The sequence below is a fragment of the Ursus americanus genome, chromosome 21 (assembly GCF_024610735.1).
Source record: "Ursus americanus isolate L20-20 chromosome 21, mUrsAme1.1.p, whole genome shotgun sequence".
NCBI classification, from domain to species: Eukaryota; Metazoa; Chordata; class Mammalia; order Carnivora; family Ursidae; genus Ursus; species Ursus americanus.
Window position 1 is genome coordinate 45,388,638 of NC_142147.1, and position 17,135 is coordinate 45,405,772.

A 17,135-nucleotide genomic window follows, 5' to 3' on the forward strand; every position below is an offset into this window, starting at 1 on the left:
TTTGATACAATAAATAATAGGCATTATTATTATTAACAGTATAGTGAGAGGTTCTCCCTCTTACCCCACCTCTTAAAGATCTATCTCTAGCAAGGTCAACAGACAGGGTCCGTTCCTTTCACCTTCCTCTCCTATTCACCTTGCTCCTTCCTTCCCCCTAAGCCACCTCCCTCCGGCTAGCCCCGCCCCTCCCTTAACCCCACCCTTATCAGTAGTCCCACCCCTAATCCCTCCCTCCACCTTTCTCTTCCCCCCCAGCCCTGCCCTCCCATAGCCCCTCCTTCAGCGAGGCTGGAAGCTCATGGTGTAATTTCGTGGGATGGTACCAAAGCCCACGAGCTTGGGGGACACGTCGATGTCTTTGGGCAGCTGCGGGGACTTGAAGCGGAAGTTCTGCAAGATGTTGGTGAGGAAGAGAAAGAGCTGCATTCTAGCCAGGCCTTCTCCGAAACAGTACCGCTTTCCTGAAGACACAGAATGGGAGGGCTGGAGGTGAGGCCTGCTCTCACTGCCCCCTTGCCCCACTATCTACCCCCAAATACTTTCTCCCAGGGAGAAATGGTGGCTTGGAATATGGTGGCTGGAGAGATTTTCAGAGACATCTCTAATCTTCTCTGAGCATCCTTTTCCCTTGTGCATGGGATGGGGGTAAGGTAGCTGTAGTAATGGGAAATTTAGATGCCCTTTCCCTCCAAGTACACACTCAGATATGCCTACTGGGTTCTCATCTCCAAGCGAGGAATCTAAACAATTTAAGTGACTTGGACAAATCTCTGACTCACTAAGGACTTTGATTTGCCCCATCTCTGAAACAGGTGTGATCATCCTTATCCTTTAGCTTAAGCTCAAGTAGTTATGGGGGTTGCAGCTGATGGGTTCCAAGGTAGATCATGAGAGGGACTTCCATGCTGTAGAAAGACACCAGGCTACACCTTGAAGAGAGAGCTGGGATGAAGGAGGCCCTGTTGGTGGGAGCGGTGGCTTGGCACAGACTGGTCTCTTACCAATGGAGAAGGGCACAAAAGCATCACTCTTCTTAAACTGCCCATTCTCATCCAGGAAGTGCTGGGGGTGGAAGTCTTGGGGGTTGGAGAAGAACTTGGGGTCTCTCAGCACGGAGCCCAGCATAGGGAACACTTCGGTGCCCTGGTGAGGAGGAGAGGGGGTATTTGATAAGCCAGAGTCGGGGTAGAATATGCTGCAAGTGTATGGAGGTTGGAAGGAGAATTGTTGCCCTAGGTGATGAGATATGGGACGTGTGGGTGTGTGGGTCCTCTTAGGGAGGAGCTTTGGGTGAAGGGAAATTCATGTCTTTGAGACAGGAAGCTATGCAGACATGGGGTTTATGTCTCCCGAAAAGGACAGTTTGAAGAACACAGGTTCTGTGTGTCTTAGGACAGAAGGTGTGGGGCATGTGCAGTTCATGTCTCCCAAGGCGGGAGGTTGAGAGGACATGGGGGTTCATGTTTCCAGAGACAGGAAGTTTTAAAGACATTGGGTTTGTGTCTCTCTAGGCGGGATGTTTGGGGGGTATGAGACTCGTGTCCTTGAGGGAGGAGGTCTAGAGATGAAGTTCATGTTTTTTGAGAGAGGACATTTAGGGACATGGGGTTCATAATCCCTGCAGCAAGAGCTCTGGGGGAGATACAGGATTCAAGAATCTCTGATGTTGGTGGTTGAGGAAGTGTTTGATTGAGGCAGTGGGACAGGGGCTGGGAAGCTTCTAAGGGGATTGGGGTGCTGGGTCACAGGGAACAGGTAGGAGGTCCCCCTAGGCAGGACAGGAAAGTACCTTGGGGAGGAGGAACTCTCGAAACTTGGTGTCTTTGGTGACTCTGCGGGCCACGCCCATGGGGATTATGTCTCCAAATCTTTGGATCTCGTGGATCACTGCCTCTGTATAGGGCATCTTGGCCCGATCCTCAAACTTGGGCTGACGGTTCTTGCCAATTACCCGGTCAATCTCCTCATGGACCTTGGCTGTGGGAGGAAAGGGAAAGTGTGTAGGCATCTGGGGGTCTCAGGGCAGGGACGATAGTCCAAATATGCACATCCATGTGTGATGTGGACATAGACCATTCGAAACAGACCTTGGCCATAAACATGTTGGTGCAGCGTCCTATTCACCTGGTCTCAACTCTATGTGGTCTCATATACATCTGACTCAGCACAGGAGCTATTTACCCATCAGTTCAGATATTTTCAGTATTTTAACAGCCAGTGAAACTCAGCTGGTGCTTATCAGAGAGTATCACCTAGCATCTGGATAACAGGGTATGGCTGAGGTTCCAGGGATCTAGGAAAGGTGGGGACATTGCAGTGGGCTCAGAGGAAGTGTGAGGGTCTGTGGCCCCCACCTCACTGCCCCACCCCCACAGCCTTACCCTCCACATCTGGGTGCTTCATGAGCAGCAGGAACCCATACCGCAGGGTTGTGCTGACCGTCTCGGTGCCCGCAAAGAAGAGGTTCAGTGTGGTCAGCACCAGGTTCTTCAAGCAGAACTCCGTGTTGGGGTTGTTCTGCTCCTGCAGGGAGACAGGGCTTCAGGCCAGGCCCACTGCCCTCAGGGCTCTCAGAGGCCTTCCGGGGTCTTCCATTTGGACCCAGCTCTCTTAGGTCCAGACCAGAGGTGGGAAGAGAGACCCTACTTCTGCCAGGGCTTTGTTCAGGCGGATGGCTCTGGCCAAATGCCCTCCCCACACTCTTTCACCGACTGCCTACCTGTCCTTTACTCATCAGCCCTGGGTCACTTTTTACAGTAGGAATATGAGCAGAGGGGTACAGAGAGCAAGTGGGCAGTGTGGAAGTGTTGCTTTATGGTTCCCACACAGGTCCCTCCATGGCAAGTGCTGGCATATGGATCAGCCACCATTAATGTTCTTGAGATTGTGAGGATGTTATGAGGGGCTGCCTGGGTTTGCAGCTCTCCGCACTGGCTGCTGGGCTGTACCTCCTGCATGCGGATGAGGAAGGAGTCGATGAAGTCCCTCGGGGAGTTGGGGTCCAGGGTGCGTTGGTTCTGCTCCACCTTCTTGGCTATGAAGTCCTCCAGACACTGCAGCTCCTTAAATGCCTGTTGCTGTGGCCCTGGCAGGTGTTTCATCACTGAATAGAACATCTCATAGAGCTGAGGATGGGGAGAGAAGAAAGGCAGGAAGGATAGCTGTTAGTGGTCAGGTTCTGATGTGAGCCGGACCTTTCTTGGAACAAGGAAGGCACTGGGTTAAAGGCATCTGTCCAGGTGTTTAGGATTTATATGGAGCTTGATGAGAGGAGATAGCTAAGTTTTCAGGTGAGTTACGTGTGAGGGCCCCTGTCCCAGAATGTAGGTGAGATGGGTTGGGACACATATCCAGGTTTCAGGTATTTGGGTGTGGCTGGATTGGACAACGCATCTAGGTGTTCAGATATTCAGTTGCTGTTGAATTGGGAGACTCTTGTTCAGGTGTTTACCTATTTTTTCTGACTGATATGGTGAGTCACCTGTTTAGATCTCTAGGTGTGGAGTAGGCTAGTTGGAGACAACTATCCAGATATTTAAAGGATATAGAATGGTGGCTTCTGTGTAGGGGTTGAGGTATTAGAGGGGGGCAGGTATCAATTGTTGAGGTGGGGGAGATACCTGTTCATGTGTTTCAGATATTCACAGAGGTGATGGGGGACACTTCTGTAAGAGAGTCAGCTGGGTTGGGGGACACTATATGGGTGTTTGGGGAAACATCTATCCAAGTGTTTACATGTGTACGGGTCTTCTCCGTTGGGGCACCTGTTCTGATGATCAGGTGTTTCAGTGGGCTCTGTAGGGGCACTTACCTAGGTCCAGTAGGCTGGTTTGGCACACCTGTGTACATACCAAATGATTTTGTTGGGCTGTATTTTATAGCACCAGGTGTTCATGTATTCAGGAGGTGGGCTGAGGTGGTCACTTGTGAAGGGGTTAAGATATAAGAGATGGACTGTCTTAATAGGGACCAGCAGGTGAGTTGGGATGAGGACACATGCCCCAGGCAGCAAGGCTGGGTGGATAACATGCCTCTTGCCTGCAGGCTCTATTCTTTGTTTGTTTGGTTTGGTTTGGTTTTTGTTTGTGTTTTTGTTTTGTTTTGTTTTGTTTTGTTTTTGGTGGAGGGAGCATCTGTTGAGAATCCAGGTGTCCTTGGAAAGTGGGTATTCTGGTGTAACTGTTCACTGTCCAAGAGCAGTTTTGATGGAACCTGGTCTGGAGGAGGATGGGAGTTTGGGGCACCTGTCTCCGTGTGGGAGAGCAGTTTGTGGGTTATGGTAGGGGTGTTGTAGAGCCAGACTGGGACGGGTTACCTGCCCCATAGAGGTAGCTGTGAACTGGAAGCTTCCCAGCATCATACTCAGCAGTGACAGGAACTCTTTGTCCTCATAGTCAAAGCGGTCCCCAAAGACAATGGAGCTGATGACATTGGACACTGTTCGGCTCAGGAAGAAGGTGGGATCGATGAAGGCACCTGGGGAACGGGATGGGGTTGGGGAGAGACTGGGATTTGGGGGAGCGTCAACTGGGCAGTCTTATGCCTGCCTGAGAATTGGAGGAAGGCACTGGAGTGAGGAGTCAAACTTCCAGCACAAGACCCCTGAGCCTAGAGCCCAGATGCCTTCCCCCAATCCAGTCCCCTTCCAGAGGAGAAAGCTCGCGTTTGCGCGCAACCGTGTGGATGTACTCCTCCTCCTTGCTCACTCCCGCCCAGCTCACCGCGCGTGTCACGAAGGGCCTCGATGAGGAAGCCTGCCTCCTCCTGGATGCGCTCCTCAATGCCACGCTTGCCCACTCCAAAGTCCCGCAGCGTAGTGATGGAGAAGCGCCTGAGCTGCTTGGCGCGCTCCCCGTTGCTGAAGGCCACGCCTGGGGAGGGAGCATAAAGGTGTGGTGAGGCAGGGAGGGGCTGGGACAGAGGTGGGCAGAGGTGAGCCCAGAGCAGGAGAGGGAGGATGGGTTGGGGGCGGGGAGACAGGGCGAAACACAACTCAGGGTCAGAGAAATACTAAGAGAGATAGAGACCGGGTTGGAAGAAAAGAATCAGGAAAAAGGTAAGTCAGATGCCCATGGAAACCGAGATACATAAACACAGAGAAAGAGGGGCGCCTGGGTGGCTCAGTCGTTGGGGGTCTGCCTTAGGCTCAGGGCGTGATCCAGGCATTCTGGGATAGAGCCGGGCATCAGGCCCTTCCGCTAGGAGCCTGCTTCTTCCTCTCCCATTCCCCTCCTTGTGTTCCCTCTCTGGCTGGCTGTCTCTATCACTGTCGGGTAAATAAATAAAATCTCAAAACACACACACACACACACACACACACACACACACACAGAGAGAGAGAGAGAGAGAGAGAGAGAGAGAGAGGGAGGGAAGGGGAGGAGGAGTCTGACCTTTGTGGAGATCTGGAAAGTGACAATAAAAATCATGAAGGATCCTAACGCTGAGCTGGAGAAAGAGGAAAATGTGGAGAGAACAGAGAGGGTCTGGAGAGAGGAGAAGATGTTTCCAGAGATGGAGGCATGGGGTGTGAAACAGAAACAAGGTGAGATTCTCACACAGGGGAGGAAGAGGCAGACAGAGGGAGGCAGAGGCATGGGGAAGCTCAGAAGCTGAGAGGGAGGAAGAGGCAAGGACACCAGGATGGAGGACCGGGGTTCCAAGACAGAAATCCCAAGAGCTCCTCCCAGACCCAGAGGAAGAAGAGGCATCCGTGAGAGAGAACAAGGAGATGGGACGAGAAGCAGGGGGAATAGAGACGCAGACACCCTGAGTCAAGCTAGAGAAGACCAGGGAGAGGCCACAATAACCAGGGACAGGACAGAGGGAAGCAGGGGTAAAACTCAGCCACAGCCTTGGGCCAGCGAGTCAGGAGAAGAACAGCGGGGAAACTGAGGCCATCAAGTGTGCCTGGCCACATGCCCCCACCCAGAGCTCCTCACCATAGCCTTTGAAGAGCCGGTCGAAGGTGGCCTGTTCGCCTCGCCCACTGAATTCCTCAGCCTGGTCCACCAGAGCCTCCTTCACCGCCTCGTGTCCACACAGCACCACGATGCGCCGGGGCCCCATGTGGACTGTGAACACCGGGCCATAGCGCTCACTGATCTGGAGGAGGTAGGAGTGCTTAGAGGCTGTGGCCCCCACTGGGAACTGGCCCTGTGCCCAGCCCTCACCTATGCGTGTATTTCCCCCAGGTTCTGACACTCAAGGAGCTGGACATCCCAAGACCTGCTCTTTCTCGTCTAGGACCCTGCTGCCCAACCTGCAAATTTCCACTTTCTTAAGACTCTGGTCCAACCCTGCCCCATCCCCTGCCACCAAGTCCCAGCTCAGTGAGGCAGGCTCCTAGCCCCACCCCATTCCACCCGTTCCGTCCCGTGTCCTGACACCTTCATGAGAGAGTTGGACATCTGCTGTGTGTTCAGCTGCAGGTAGTTCCCGATGAAGGGCAACGGGGTGGGTCCTGGAGGGAGCTTCCCCCCGAGTTTCTTCTGCCTCCAGACAGACATCAAGACCATTAGGGTCAGGCAGGCCAGCAAAGCCACCAGAAGCAGCCCTGAGGCCAGCATGGTGGCACCGGGAGACAAGGTCAGATGGTGATGGCTGGGGTGGTTTGCCTTTATACCACGCGGGAGAGAAAGGCGGAGTTTGGTGCTGATTATATAATTGTACCATTTCACTTCCCAGCTATACCCCCCCCCACCCTGGACTCATCGCTGAGCTTGGCACACAGCCAGATGGCAGGAGGAGGGGACCCCAGGAGGATTAACAGGGAGTAGGCCCCAAGACAGAGTGTGCTGCCCCTTCAGGAGGGACGACCCCAGGGCTATAGAATTGAGTGAAGCAGTAGACAAATTCCTGAACTGAAGAGTTTAGAATACTTGTATGTGGAGCCCCCTGAGCTTTGGATTTTCGGTCTCAGAGTGAGAAGGGACCCTAACATTGTAGATGTTGAGGTCTCCAGAGAAAAGAATCCAGAGATCCGGGTTTAAGAGTGTTGGAATGGGGAGCACTCTGGTGGCTCAATCTGTTAAGCCGCTGACTCTGGATTTTGGCTCGGTCATGATCTCGGGGTTGTGAGATAAGCTCAAGATCAGGCTCCAAGCTGGGCTGGATGGGGAGCCTCCTTAAGATTCTCTCTCTCCCTCTCCTCCCTCTGCCCCTCCCTCTCCTTCTGCCCCTCCCCCTCGCTTTGCCCTCTGCCCACAGATCCCTCTGCCCCTTTTTGTCTCCTCCCTTGCCCCCCTGCCAAGCATTCCTTCGCTCTCTCTCAAAGGAAGAAAGAAAGAAAGAAAGAAAGAAAGAAAGAAAGAAAGAAAGAAAGAAAGAAAGAAGGAAAGAAAGAAAAGAAAGAAAGAAAGAAAGAAAGAAAGAAAGAAAGAAAGAAAGAGAAGAAAGAAAGAAAGAAAGAAAGAAAGAAAGAAAGAAAGAAAGAAAGAAAGAAAGAAAGAAAGAAAGAAAAGAGTGTTGAAACGGGACAGCATGTGTGGCTGTGGATTTGGATTTGGGGTTTTTGATGAGGAGGGATGTACATTTAAAGGTCTCAGGAGGGGAGTGGGTGCCTGGGTGCCTCAGTCAGTTAAGCATTGGACTCTTGATCTCCGCGCAGGTCTTGATCTCATGATTGTGAATTCAAACCCAGCGTTGGGCTCCAGACTGGGTGTGGAGCATACTTTAATAATAAAAAAAGGTCTTGGGAGGGGAGATCCCAGGGAGTGGATTTGAGGGTCTCGGGGGGAGGGAGGACCCCTGCCTGTCATGGGCGATTCCCAGAAGAAGTATACGGGAGTCCAGCAGGATCCAAGAGTCCGCACCTGCCCCAGGCTTTGACCCGCCACTGCTTTGAACTCTGGTGCCCAGAATCCCCACTGGGACCTCAACGCAAGGTCAGGATCAGTGTCACTGACCCTCTGTGGTTGGGAAAGGGGTAGAAGTCCAGAGGCACGTTTAAGTGGAACCTTTCTTAGTAAAGAAGAGTAACTTGTGGTCTCTGTGGCAGAGGGCCTGGGCAGGACTTGGAAATGGTAATGACAAGCATCCATATGGTGCCAAATAGTCCCAACTGTCTCAAGGGGTGTCATTGACAGAAAGCCTCACCGGTCCTACCCAGATCCTTGGGGGAGCTCACTAGGTTCATCATTTCCATTGTTGCTGTTTGTAGTAGTGCTACTAATGTTCCCCACTTGGTATGTGAGAATACTGAGGACAGACAACAGAGGGAGGGAGGGGCTCCTGTGTCTCCCGCTCTGCATGCTTACTCCCCCTTTCTGGGGCTGGGTTTCCCCGAGTGGAAAGGGAGAACTTGAGGGCAGGAGGTGGAGTGCGAGGGTGCGGAAGGTCCCTTTGGGGTGATTCCGGGTTCAGCAGGGCTGCTGGCAGCACACAGAGGGAGCGACGGTGGGAGACGGTTGGGAAAAGTCCCCAGTGGGGAGAGAGCCAGGCCCTGGAGGCTGAAAATGGGAATAGGGAAAGATGGTGTCCTTCCTGCTGTCCTTCCCTCAGTGACCTTCTTCCTTAATAATAGGGCGCTGGCCTTTGGTGAGCACTAATTGTGAAGAGCCAGTGTGTGGACATGTGATCTCATGGGATCCTTCTAGCCGGGGGGCTCCGTTCATAGCATCTTCCATCTGCTGTCCAGAAGAGCAAGCCTCCCTACTGCTCGAGGTCACCCAGGTAGCAGGTAGGGAGCTGCGATTTGAACCCTGTCCTCTCCTTCCTCCACTGACTGGCCTAGCCCATACTGACAGCCAAGTGGAGACCAAGTTTAGCAAGTGGTGTGGGATTGGCATTGTCAGAGGTACGCTAGCAACTTCTGCCATTGGCATCAGCTCGCCCCTGCTCGACACTGGGGCTGACAGCAAGTTGAGACTGAACTTGATGCCAGGAGAACACTCACAGAGCCACCTCTGCTGCCAGGAGGGTCTGAGAGGAGGCTGCGGTGGCGACTGGGGCTGGCTTCAGGGGGTCATAAGGGTGGCACCCTGTAGCTCTAAGGTGGTCCCAGCCAGCTCTGACATGAGCAGCATGTGGGTGCTGGATTGGTCTTCCATGGTCCTGATAGGGGCCCCGATGGGCAGAGGCAGCATCTGACAGTTGGAAACCTCCCCCCATTTGCTCAGATGCCAGCTCTAACTTTGGACAAGTGCAGTGGGTGAGGTTAGCACTCTCAGGACTGGCACGTTGCTCAAAGTGTTCTAGTCCTCTGAGCTGGAATTCTGTGGGGAGGGAACAAACAGCAGAGAACAAAGCAGAGAGGAAAGTTGTTTATTGGTTTTAAAGGGAGCAGAGGAGGGAAATATTAGCACAGGCTTGGCAGGTATCAGTCCCCTTAATCCCAAACACCAGCCTACACCTGGGCTGGCTGCAAGCCTGGCCCCCCCCCTTCCCCTTGCTGTTCCTTGGCAAGGAGGGAGGTAGAATTTCAAGAGTTTGTTTGTCAGCGAAGTTGGCACCAGCCAGGGCACTGAGTGTTCAAACAGCCTGTCGTGACCTGGGGAGGAGCAGGGAATATGGCCAACAAAAGTGCTTGGCAACAGAGAGGTCAAGTGTGCTTGGCCTCGCTGGTAACCCTGGAACGTGGAGTGAGGCCAACTTCTGTCATCACATGCCTTCTCCCCCAAGGGCTGGAGAGTGCAAGGCCAGTGTGCAAGTGCCTGGGCAACAGCTTCCAGGATGAGTTAGGGGCATGCCCAGGAAAATCTCTTTCCCGCCCTGGGACTCAGTTTCCCTTTCCAGACAATGGTACAGCAGTTAAGAGCACAGTTAAGGCATGGATTGGAATACCTTATTGCTTCTTTGTTGTGGGACCTTGAACAGGTCATCTCGCTTCTCTGATCCTCCTGGGGCCAATGACAGGTTGTATCTCTTAGCCTATTATGGGAGAAGTCATCGATTAATGGGTTTGAAGTGCACGGCAGTAAGTGCCAAAAAAATAGTAGCTGTTCCTATTAATCTGCAGTATCAGGATATGAGTAAGGGATTCTCTAAATTCCCCTTTCAGATATTATATTCTCTGGTCTAAAGTACCAAATACGTTTTCTTCGGGAAAGGAGATAGGGAGAGGAAGCCTGTGGGAACCTGACTGCCCTTCCTTCTTTGGCACAGCTGAGCCTTCCCCCTGGAGCTGCGAATGGAACATTGACTTGGAGGTGGCCTTCTGGAGGGACGGTGCAGTAGGCACTGTGTGAGGAGGGTGGATCAGGGGTAAACCCTCAGGTTGTTTTGGGGTGGGGAGGCATGGCCCCGCACAGCACCTTGCCCAACATCTGTTTCTCCCCTTGTGTCTGTCTGTCTTATTTTTGTCTTCCCTGCAAGTCAGCCTGTCCTTCAACCCTCTTGTGTGTTTCTGGATCTTTCTGTTCATGCCAGTGTGTGCAGTGGGTTCTCCTAGATGCCTCTGTTGCACATCTTCTTATTTATACATCTGTATACGTGTGTCATTCCGGGCAGGTGCATGGGGTCTCTGCATGTCTGAGCTCATGTGTGTATCAGTGTGTCCGTGTTGGTACATGTATTTATGAACACACCTGTCTGTGGAGTGTCTGTGTGTGCAGAAGTTGGTGTCCGTACCTGTTTGTGTCTAGACATGTACGTCTGTGGGAGCACATGACAGGGGGTGTGTGTGCAGGCCAGTGTGCCCGAATGCACACCAGCCTCTTTGTGTTGGCGGGCAGCTGAGTACATGCTTTGGAGCATGCCTGTTGGAGGACGTCTACATGAGTGTCTGTGTGTCCACCCTGACGTCTGACTGTATATTCACACGTATGTGACCATGTACGGGTGTGTGGATGGACATTTTGTGAGTGCATTCTGGCATTGTGTGTAGGCATGTGGGCCACTCTGTGTACACATGGCTGAGATCTGCTTGTGCCTGTTTGCTTTCAAACACAACCCTGGCCCAGCTCCACTTCCCTTCTTAAAAACACAAGTATTTCCCTTATTTTTCAGGGTATTGCATCCCTCAGTTTTCAAGGGTCACACGAGGCCAAAAACCCCGCATGGGATAGGTGTGTCCTGAGAGCATTCGGAGGTGGGTCAACTCCTACTGGATCAACTCAAACATCCACTCATAAAATTCTCTCCCATAGTGTCCCCCAGCCCCCTAACCCACTCAGCACCTTTAAGACAGTCATCCAGCCAGTGCTCAGTCAACCTGCCAGTCCGTCCCAGCCTGTGCTGAGGGATGCTGAGGACGCAGTGGTGACCCTGGGCACTGCCCTCATGAAGCTCTCAGTCCACAGGGCAGACGGAGCAGCCACATGTCAGTGAAGCTCAGAATGCACAGGGCTGGTATGAGAAGGCACAGGCAGAGGGGTGGGCGGGGGGGGGGGGATAGGGGGCACAGGTGTCTGTAGGGGCCCAGAGATAGCCCTGCTTCAACCTTGTAAGTTCAGGCTGAGCCACTAGAGGGCTAAGGAGGGATTTTTCCAAGGCAGGATGGGGACAGCAGGGAGGGAGAAATCTGGGCAGAGAAATCCCAGTGCCAAGGCAGTGGAGCATAGTCGGGTGCTGTTAGAGTGAAAGGAACTGGGCCATGGGCACTGATGAGGCTGTAGCCATCAGCAGGAGTCAGACCTGCTGGACCTGGTGGGACTGGGTGGGGAGTGTGGACTCTGTCCTAAGATGATGGGGAGCCCCAGAAAGATCTTAAGCAGGGGAACCAAATGGCCAAATTTGTGTTTCAGAGAGATCGTTCAGATTTTTGGAGGAAGATGAGACTAGAGGTCCAGAGACAGGGAAGTGGCTTCTGTAGGCTTAAGGGGACAGAGGACAGGGCCATGAGCATGGAGAGGAGGCATGTGTTGGAGGAAGATATAGAAAGAAGAACCAGTTCTTACTTGGGTATGTGTTGGCTGTGTGGGGTAAGGTGAGGAGGAGCCCAGTGTGGGGGTGGATGGCAGTGTCATGTATTGGTTTGGGGACACAGATCAGGAGCAGGTCTGAGGAAGGAGATAATGAATTCCACTTTGGACACGTTGGGAACCAGGCACAATCCCTGCTTAAGGGATTTCTTAGACTAGAGGGAGAGCAGACCCGAATAAACTAAAGTCCTCAATGATCCCGTTAGTATTCATTGATAATTATGGGCAATAATTTGGTACTTGAAGCTGAGGATTGGGAGGGCTTCCTAGAAACTGTCGTTTGAACTGGGTCTTGCAGGATAAGCTCACAGGTTGGGGAGGAGAGGAGGGCAGGGCAGAGAGCCTCACAAGCCAGGTTTGGACATGTGAGATGAGGGGACACAGCAGACATGTGACTGCTACACCCCCTGCTCCCTCTGCCAACCTCATCAATCAACTTGCTGTCCTCTACCCCCTAGCCTGACGCAAAACTCTCTAAAAAAACTGGCTCATGCCCACAAGTGTGGCTGAAATCTATGACCCTCTCCCAAATGAGAATGTTTTTTTTAATTGAAGTGAAGGGGCACCTGCCTGGCTCAGTCAGTAGAGCATGCAACTCTTGATCTTGGGGTTGTGAGTTCAAGCCCCACGTTGAGCATACAGTTTAAATAAATAAATACATAAATTTCAAAAAATAAATCAAGAAACTGAGAGCTTCAGAGGGGAGGGGGTGGGGGATTGGAATAGGCCGGTGATGGGTATTAAGGAGGGCACATATTGCATGGAGCCCTGGGTGTTATACGCAAACAATGAATCATGGAACATTACATCAAAAACAAAGGATGTACTGTATAGTGACTAACATAACTTAATAAAAATTTTTTTAAAAAATCAAGAAATACTTATTAAAAAATTACCCTTTTTTACGCAAACAGTTCAGTGGCCTTTAGTACATTCACAGACTTGAGAAACCAACCACCTCTAACTACTTTCAGAACATTCCCAAGTGACAATCTTAGGTAAGCCTTCTTGGTTCAAATTTAAATGCTAATACTACTGGTAATGGTAGCATTCAGTGAGCTTATGATCTTACTGTGTGAAGCTTTTTATGGGCATGATCTTACCGAAGTCTTCACAGCAAGCCTATGAGGCTGGGTTCACCATCCCCAGTTGCAGATGAGTTAAGCAAGGCCCAGAGAGGTGGAAGAGAGTTGTTTTGGGCTCCATGGCTGATCGGGGCAGAACTTGGGCATGGCCTTGTGTTATTGATTCTAGATTTCATGCTCTTAACCACCATGCTGGACTGCCAAGCCCCACCTGTTCTCTTTATGAGCCATCAGAAAATTGTTCCTGATAATCCTGTGGTTCTTGAAAAACTTCCCTGTAAGCCTAACACAGCAGATTCCAAATGTGAAAAAAGAAATAAAAATAAAACATGCCTCTCAATAGGAGGGATATTTGACTTTCTGTTGGGTTTGCGTTCTTTGGAACAATGACCAAAGACCTGGCCAAGCAGTGTCACCTCAGTGGAGAGTGAGTAGAACAAGGGGTTTGGCCAGAGAGTGAAGTGTTTGTATTCGGGTTTCAGATGGCAGCAGGGATCAGGGTGAGCGGCACGAGTGTGGCTGAGATGGGTCAGGGGAAAGCCAAGGAGCAGAAGAAAGTCAAGGTTCTTTCTGTCTGGTTGTTGGGACAGCTCATGCTCATGCCAGTGGTGTGCCTTCTTGCAGGAGCAGGGCAGGTCTTGGAGGAGAGAGAGGGAGGAAGTTTGACAGAAGACAGGGACGAAGGAGAGACTCCAAAAAGGAAGGGTTTTCTTAAGAAGGTGTGGGGGGTCATACTCTAGAAGTGCTCTGGGGCGTTTCTGTCTCTGGTAATGGTTGAGTAGCTCCTACTGGATCAAGCATCTTGAAAATAATAGCTATCAACCCAGAATAAAATGTTTAAAAAAAAAAACCCTTGATTCCCTGATATCACTGGAGAGTGGATCAATGCAGGCAGATACTGATAGGCGTCAGAAGGGAGTTGCCTTGAGGATGGCTGAAACCCAAGCAGAAACTTTGTAAGTTTTCTGAGTTGTAGAACCAGAGGACAGAAAAAGGGTGATTATAGTCCCTGGTGGTAGCCATGATAGGGTCTCCAAAAGGTGAGAGCCAGAGTGGGGGAGCCCCAAATCTCTGTATAAACTCTGTCCAAATTTCTGACCTGTTGTTGAAGTACTCATGTGCTGGGAAACTCCATGTAGTGCCAGCTAAGTCTAAAAGACTGAAAGGAGATTTCAGAGCTCTGCATTTGAAATCATCCAACTTAACTGCTCCCTGGAACAAAACAGAAAAAAACAAATTAAGATTCTTCAGTAGAACATTACAGAATCCAGAGTCTTTACAATGTATTACTTGATGACAAGTAATCCAGGATAAAATCCAAAATAACTAGGCATATGAAGATACAGAAATATATAATCATACTCAAAAGAAAAAGCAATTGATGGAGATTGACCTTGGCATGCCCATAACGTTGGAATTAAGCTGAGAGAGTTTAAAAGCACGAATTATGTCTATGCTCCAGGTCAAGTGGTTCAGACGCAAGAAGTATTCTGACTTTGAGTCTCAATGGAGATGGTCAAATATGTCACCTTCATTGGAGAAAGTGTTAGGGAAAGCTGTGCTCTTGAGAGGAGAGCCTGTTGTGAATGAGATTAGGAAATGGACAGAAAATTTAGACCAGCAGTTTACTTATTAAGTGGATATTAATAGAACACCTACTATGTGCCGGGTACAGTGTCTGGTGTTATGGATATAGCAGTCAACCAAACAGTCCAACATCTGACTCAATGCAACTTACATTCTGAGTGTGTCCAGGAATTTAGGTCACAGGCCTTCTGCTCAGGAACCCACTTGGGGAAAGGGACATGGAAACAGAAAGGAAGAATCCAGCAGATAATAGTGGCTGTATTTATTATTATAGCTAATGATCATTGAATGCCATGTGCCAAGAATATGCTAAGTGATCTGCATGCATGACCCTTGCTTAATTCTAGCAACAGCTCTGTCAGATAGATTGTGTTATTATTTACAGCTTTCAAGTGAAGAAGCTGCGGTCACCAACTCAGAAGTTGCAGAGCCAAGACTGGAATCGAGGTGCGTCTGTGCACAGAGCTGGATCTCTTAACCACTACACAGTATTGCAATCTACCAGGCAGGTGTTGGAAACACGAAGAGGACTAAGAACAGGTCGGTTCGAGTGAAATCTGTTCACGTAAAGCTTAAATTTCTAATGCTATGAAATCTCTAAAGAAGGGCAAGAGAATGATAAATAGAAAACAGAAAATTCAGAATGGAAATCATTTCTCAGGGGAGGCAAGGGATATGATTGGAAAAGGACAGAGTGGATTTCTAAAGTTTTAATGTTTGGGGCGCCTGGGTGGTGCAGTCGTTAAGCGTCTGCCTTCGGCTCAGGGCGTGATCCCAGCATTCTGGGATTGAGCCCCACATCAGGCTCCTCCACTGGGAGCCTGCTTCTTCCTCTCCCACTCCCCCTGCTTGTGATCCCTCTCTCGCTGGCTGTCTCTCTCTGTGTCAAATAAATAAATAAAATCTTTAAAAAATAAATAAAGTTTTAATGTTTTAGTTCCTAGGTGAAATGGTGAGTGTTCATCTTCTTTTCTTGAAACAGTTCTTGTATATTTTATACAGTCATTAGTACGTATGATAGGTATAGCGGGTTGAATGATGACCCTCAAAAGATATGTCTGTGTTCTAATATCCAGATCTTGTGAATGTTACCTTGTTGGGAGGAAGGACTTCACGGGTGTAATTAATTTAAGACTCTTGAAATGAGGAGAACATTGTGGATTATTTGAATGGGCCATAAATCCAATGACAAGTTTCTTTATAAAAGAAAGAGAGAGGGATGAGACAGACAGAATTGAAGACAGACACACAGAGGAGAGGGCAATGAGAAAACAGAGGCAGAGATTGGAGTTATGTGGCTAACAAGCCAGGGAATGCCAGGGGTTGCAGGCAGCTGGCAGAAACTAGGACAGAGGCTTGCAATGCATTATGGCAGCCTTAAGAAACTCATATAATAAGTTTCACCAAAAATTTAATGGTTTAAAAACTAGGCAGTAATAAATATAAGTAAATAGTTGGACAGCTCTGTTCTCTTTTGTTTTACTTATTTAAAAAAATTTTTTGTTAATTTTTTTTTTTTTTAGAGAGAGAGAGAGAACACACACAAGGTGGGGAGGGGTAGGGGGAGCAAGACCCTAGCAAGCTCCAGGCCCAGCAGGGCTCAATCCCACAACCCGGAGATCAAGATCTGAGCCAAAATCAAGAGTTGGTCGCTCAACCGACTAAGCCACCCAGGCGTCCCTTTTCTCTTGTGTTTTAAATTGAATGGCTTTATTACTTCTTTTCCCCTGATGTTAAAATGATACACACTGATTATTAAAATAATTTAAACAACACAGAAAAGAATAAAGAAAAAAGTAAAACTCAGAGTAAATTATCATTCAGAAACGTCTACTCCTTCTCCACATCCCCATGGATAGAGTGTATGTCTTCACACCTTGATCTTGGGCGTGGCCCAGGGACTTGCTTTGAGTCATGGATGTGGAGTGATTGAAGACAGGAAAGGCACTTGTGCAGTTGAATTTTCACTCCTGCATCTCTGCCAGCACCATGAGAACAGGGCTGGGCTGGGCCACTGGACATGAGGAAGATGATGGCCATGGGGAGGGGAGCCACCTAGCCAAGCTGAACCCAGACCGGCAACCCCCCAGCTGACCCTCAGAAACCTAAGTTCAAAAAATGTTTATCCAACGATAAGTGTTGTGCTTTGTTACCCAGGAAAAGGTAAGCAGTTCAACCCTAAATCCACTCTCATAGAAATAAGACTTTCTATTTAGGTAAACTCTCTTCCAGACCTTCCTGAATGCACATAAGCATATGTTAGTACGCAATTACATTTACTGTTCCCTTTGCCTGAAACCTTGCTCCCCAGCATCTTGTGATAGGCTGCTTTATAATATTCAAGGCTCATCTGAAGTTGGGTTTCTTTTCCAGTTTCATCTGTGACTGACATGTAGCACTGTGTCAGTGGAAGGTGTACGATGATTTGGTGCACATATATATTGCAAAATGATTACCAGGATAGGGCTAGTTAACACATTGCCTCATATCATTATTTTCTTTGGTGGTGAGAACATTCAAGATTTATTTTCTTATCAATTTTCAAGTATGTAATATAATAACTATTAAGTACCGTCATCATGCTATACATGGATCTGCAGAA

General features: G+C 49.7%; 2 protein-coding genes across 4 annotated transcripts; one reads left to right on the plus strand and one right to left on the minus strand.

The window, feature by feature from the left end:
* LOC148108274 (cytochrome P450 2A13-like) lies at positions 1 to 6,603 on the minus strand. Its single transcript, XM_087870806.1, has 9 exons — positions 6,390 to 6,603; positions 5,943 to 6,105; positions 4,725 to 4,874; positions 4,319 to 4,479; positions 2,952 to 3,128; positions 2,385 to 2,526; positions 1,793 to 1,980; positions 1,005 to 1,146; positions 1 to 464 (listed from the first exon to the last, which is right to left on the minus strand). The coding sequence occupies exons 1-9, from the start codon at positions 6,567 to 6,569 to the stop codon at positions 283 to 285; spliced, it is 1,485 nt and encodes a 494-aa protein (XP_087726932.1). The 5' UTR covers positions 6,570 to 6,603; the 3' UTR covers positions 1 to 282.
* LOC123782912 (uncharacterized) lies at positions 5,414 to 15,405 on the plus strand. 3 transcript variants are annotated; one of them, XR_006777074.2, is made up of 5 exons: positions 5,414 to 5,545; positions 8,525 to 8,680; positions 10,001 to 10,148; positions 10,948 to 11,029; positions 14,919 to 15,405. XR_006777074.2 is itself a non-coding variant. In XM_087870807.1 (5 exons), the coding sequence occupies exons 1-5, from the start codon at positions 5,428 to 5,430 to the stop codon at positions 14,927 to 14,929; spliced, it is 411 nt and encodes a 136-aa protein (XP_087726933.1). In that variant the 5' UTR covers positions 5,414 to 5,427; the 3' UTR covers positions 14,930 to 15,405. The 3 variants fall into 3 exon arrangements, 1 of the variants encoding a protein (XP_087726933.1); XM_087870807.1 differs by having other exon boundaries at positions 10,105 to 10,148; XR_015728113.1 differs by lacking the exon at positions 10,001 to 10,148.
* Positions 15,406 to 17,135: the final 1,730 nt, after the last annotated feature.

Coding starts and splice junctions, on each gene's coding strand:
- LOC148108274 (XM_087870806.1), bottom strand. CDS start 6,569: ATGCTGGCCTCAGGGCTGCTTCTGGTGGCTTTGCTGGCCTGCCTGACC. Junction 4,480..4,724: donor GGCCCTTCGTGACACGCGCG/GTGAGCTGGGCG, acceptor CCCGTTCCCCAG/GTGCCTTCATCGATCCCACC. Junction 465..1,004: donor TTTTGTGCCCTTCTCCATTG/GTAAGAGACCAG, acceptor CTGTGTCTTCAG/GAAAGCGGTACTGTTTCGGA.
- LOC123782912 (XM_087870807.1), top strand. CDS start 5,428: ATGAAGGATCCTAACGCTGAGCTGGAGAAAGAGGAAAATGTGGAGAGA. Junction 5,546..8,524: donor GGGTGTGAAACAGAAACAAG/GTGAGATTCTCA, acceptor CCTTAATAATAG/GGCGCTGGCCTTTGGTGAGC. Junction 10,149..10,947: donor AATGGAACATTGACTTGGAG/GTGGCCTTCTGG, acceptor CTTATTTTTCAG/GGTATTGCATCCCTCAGTTT.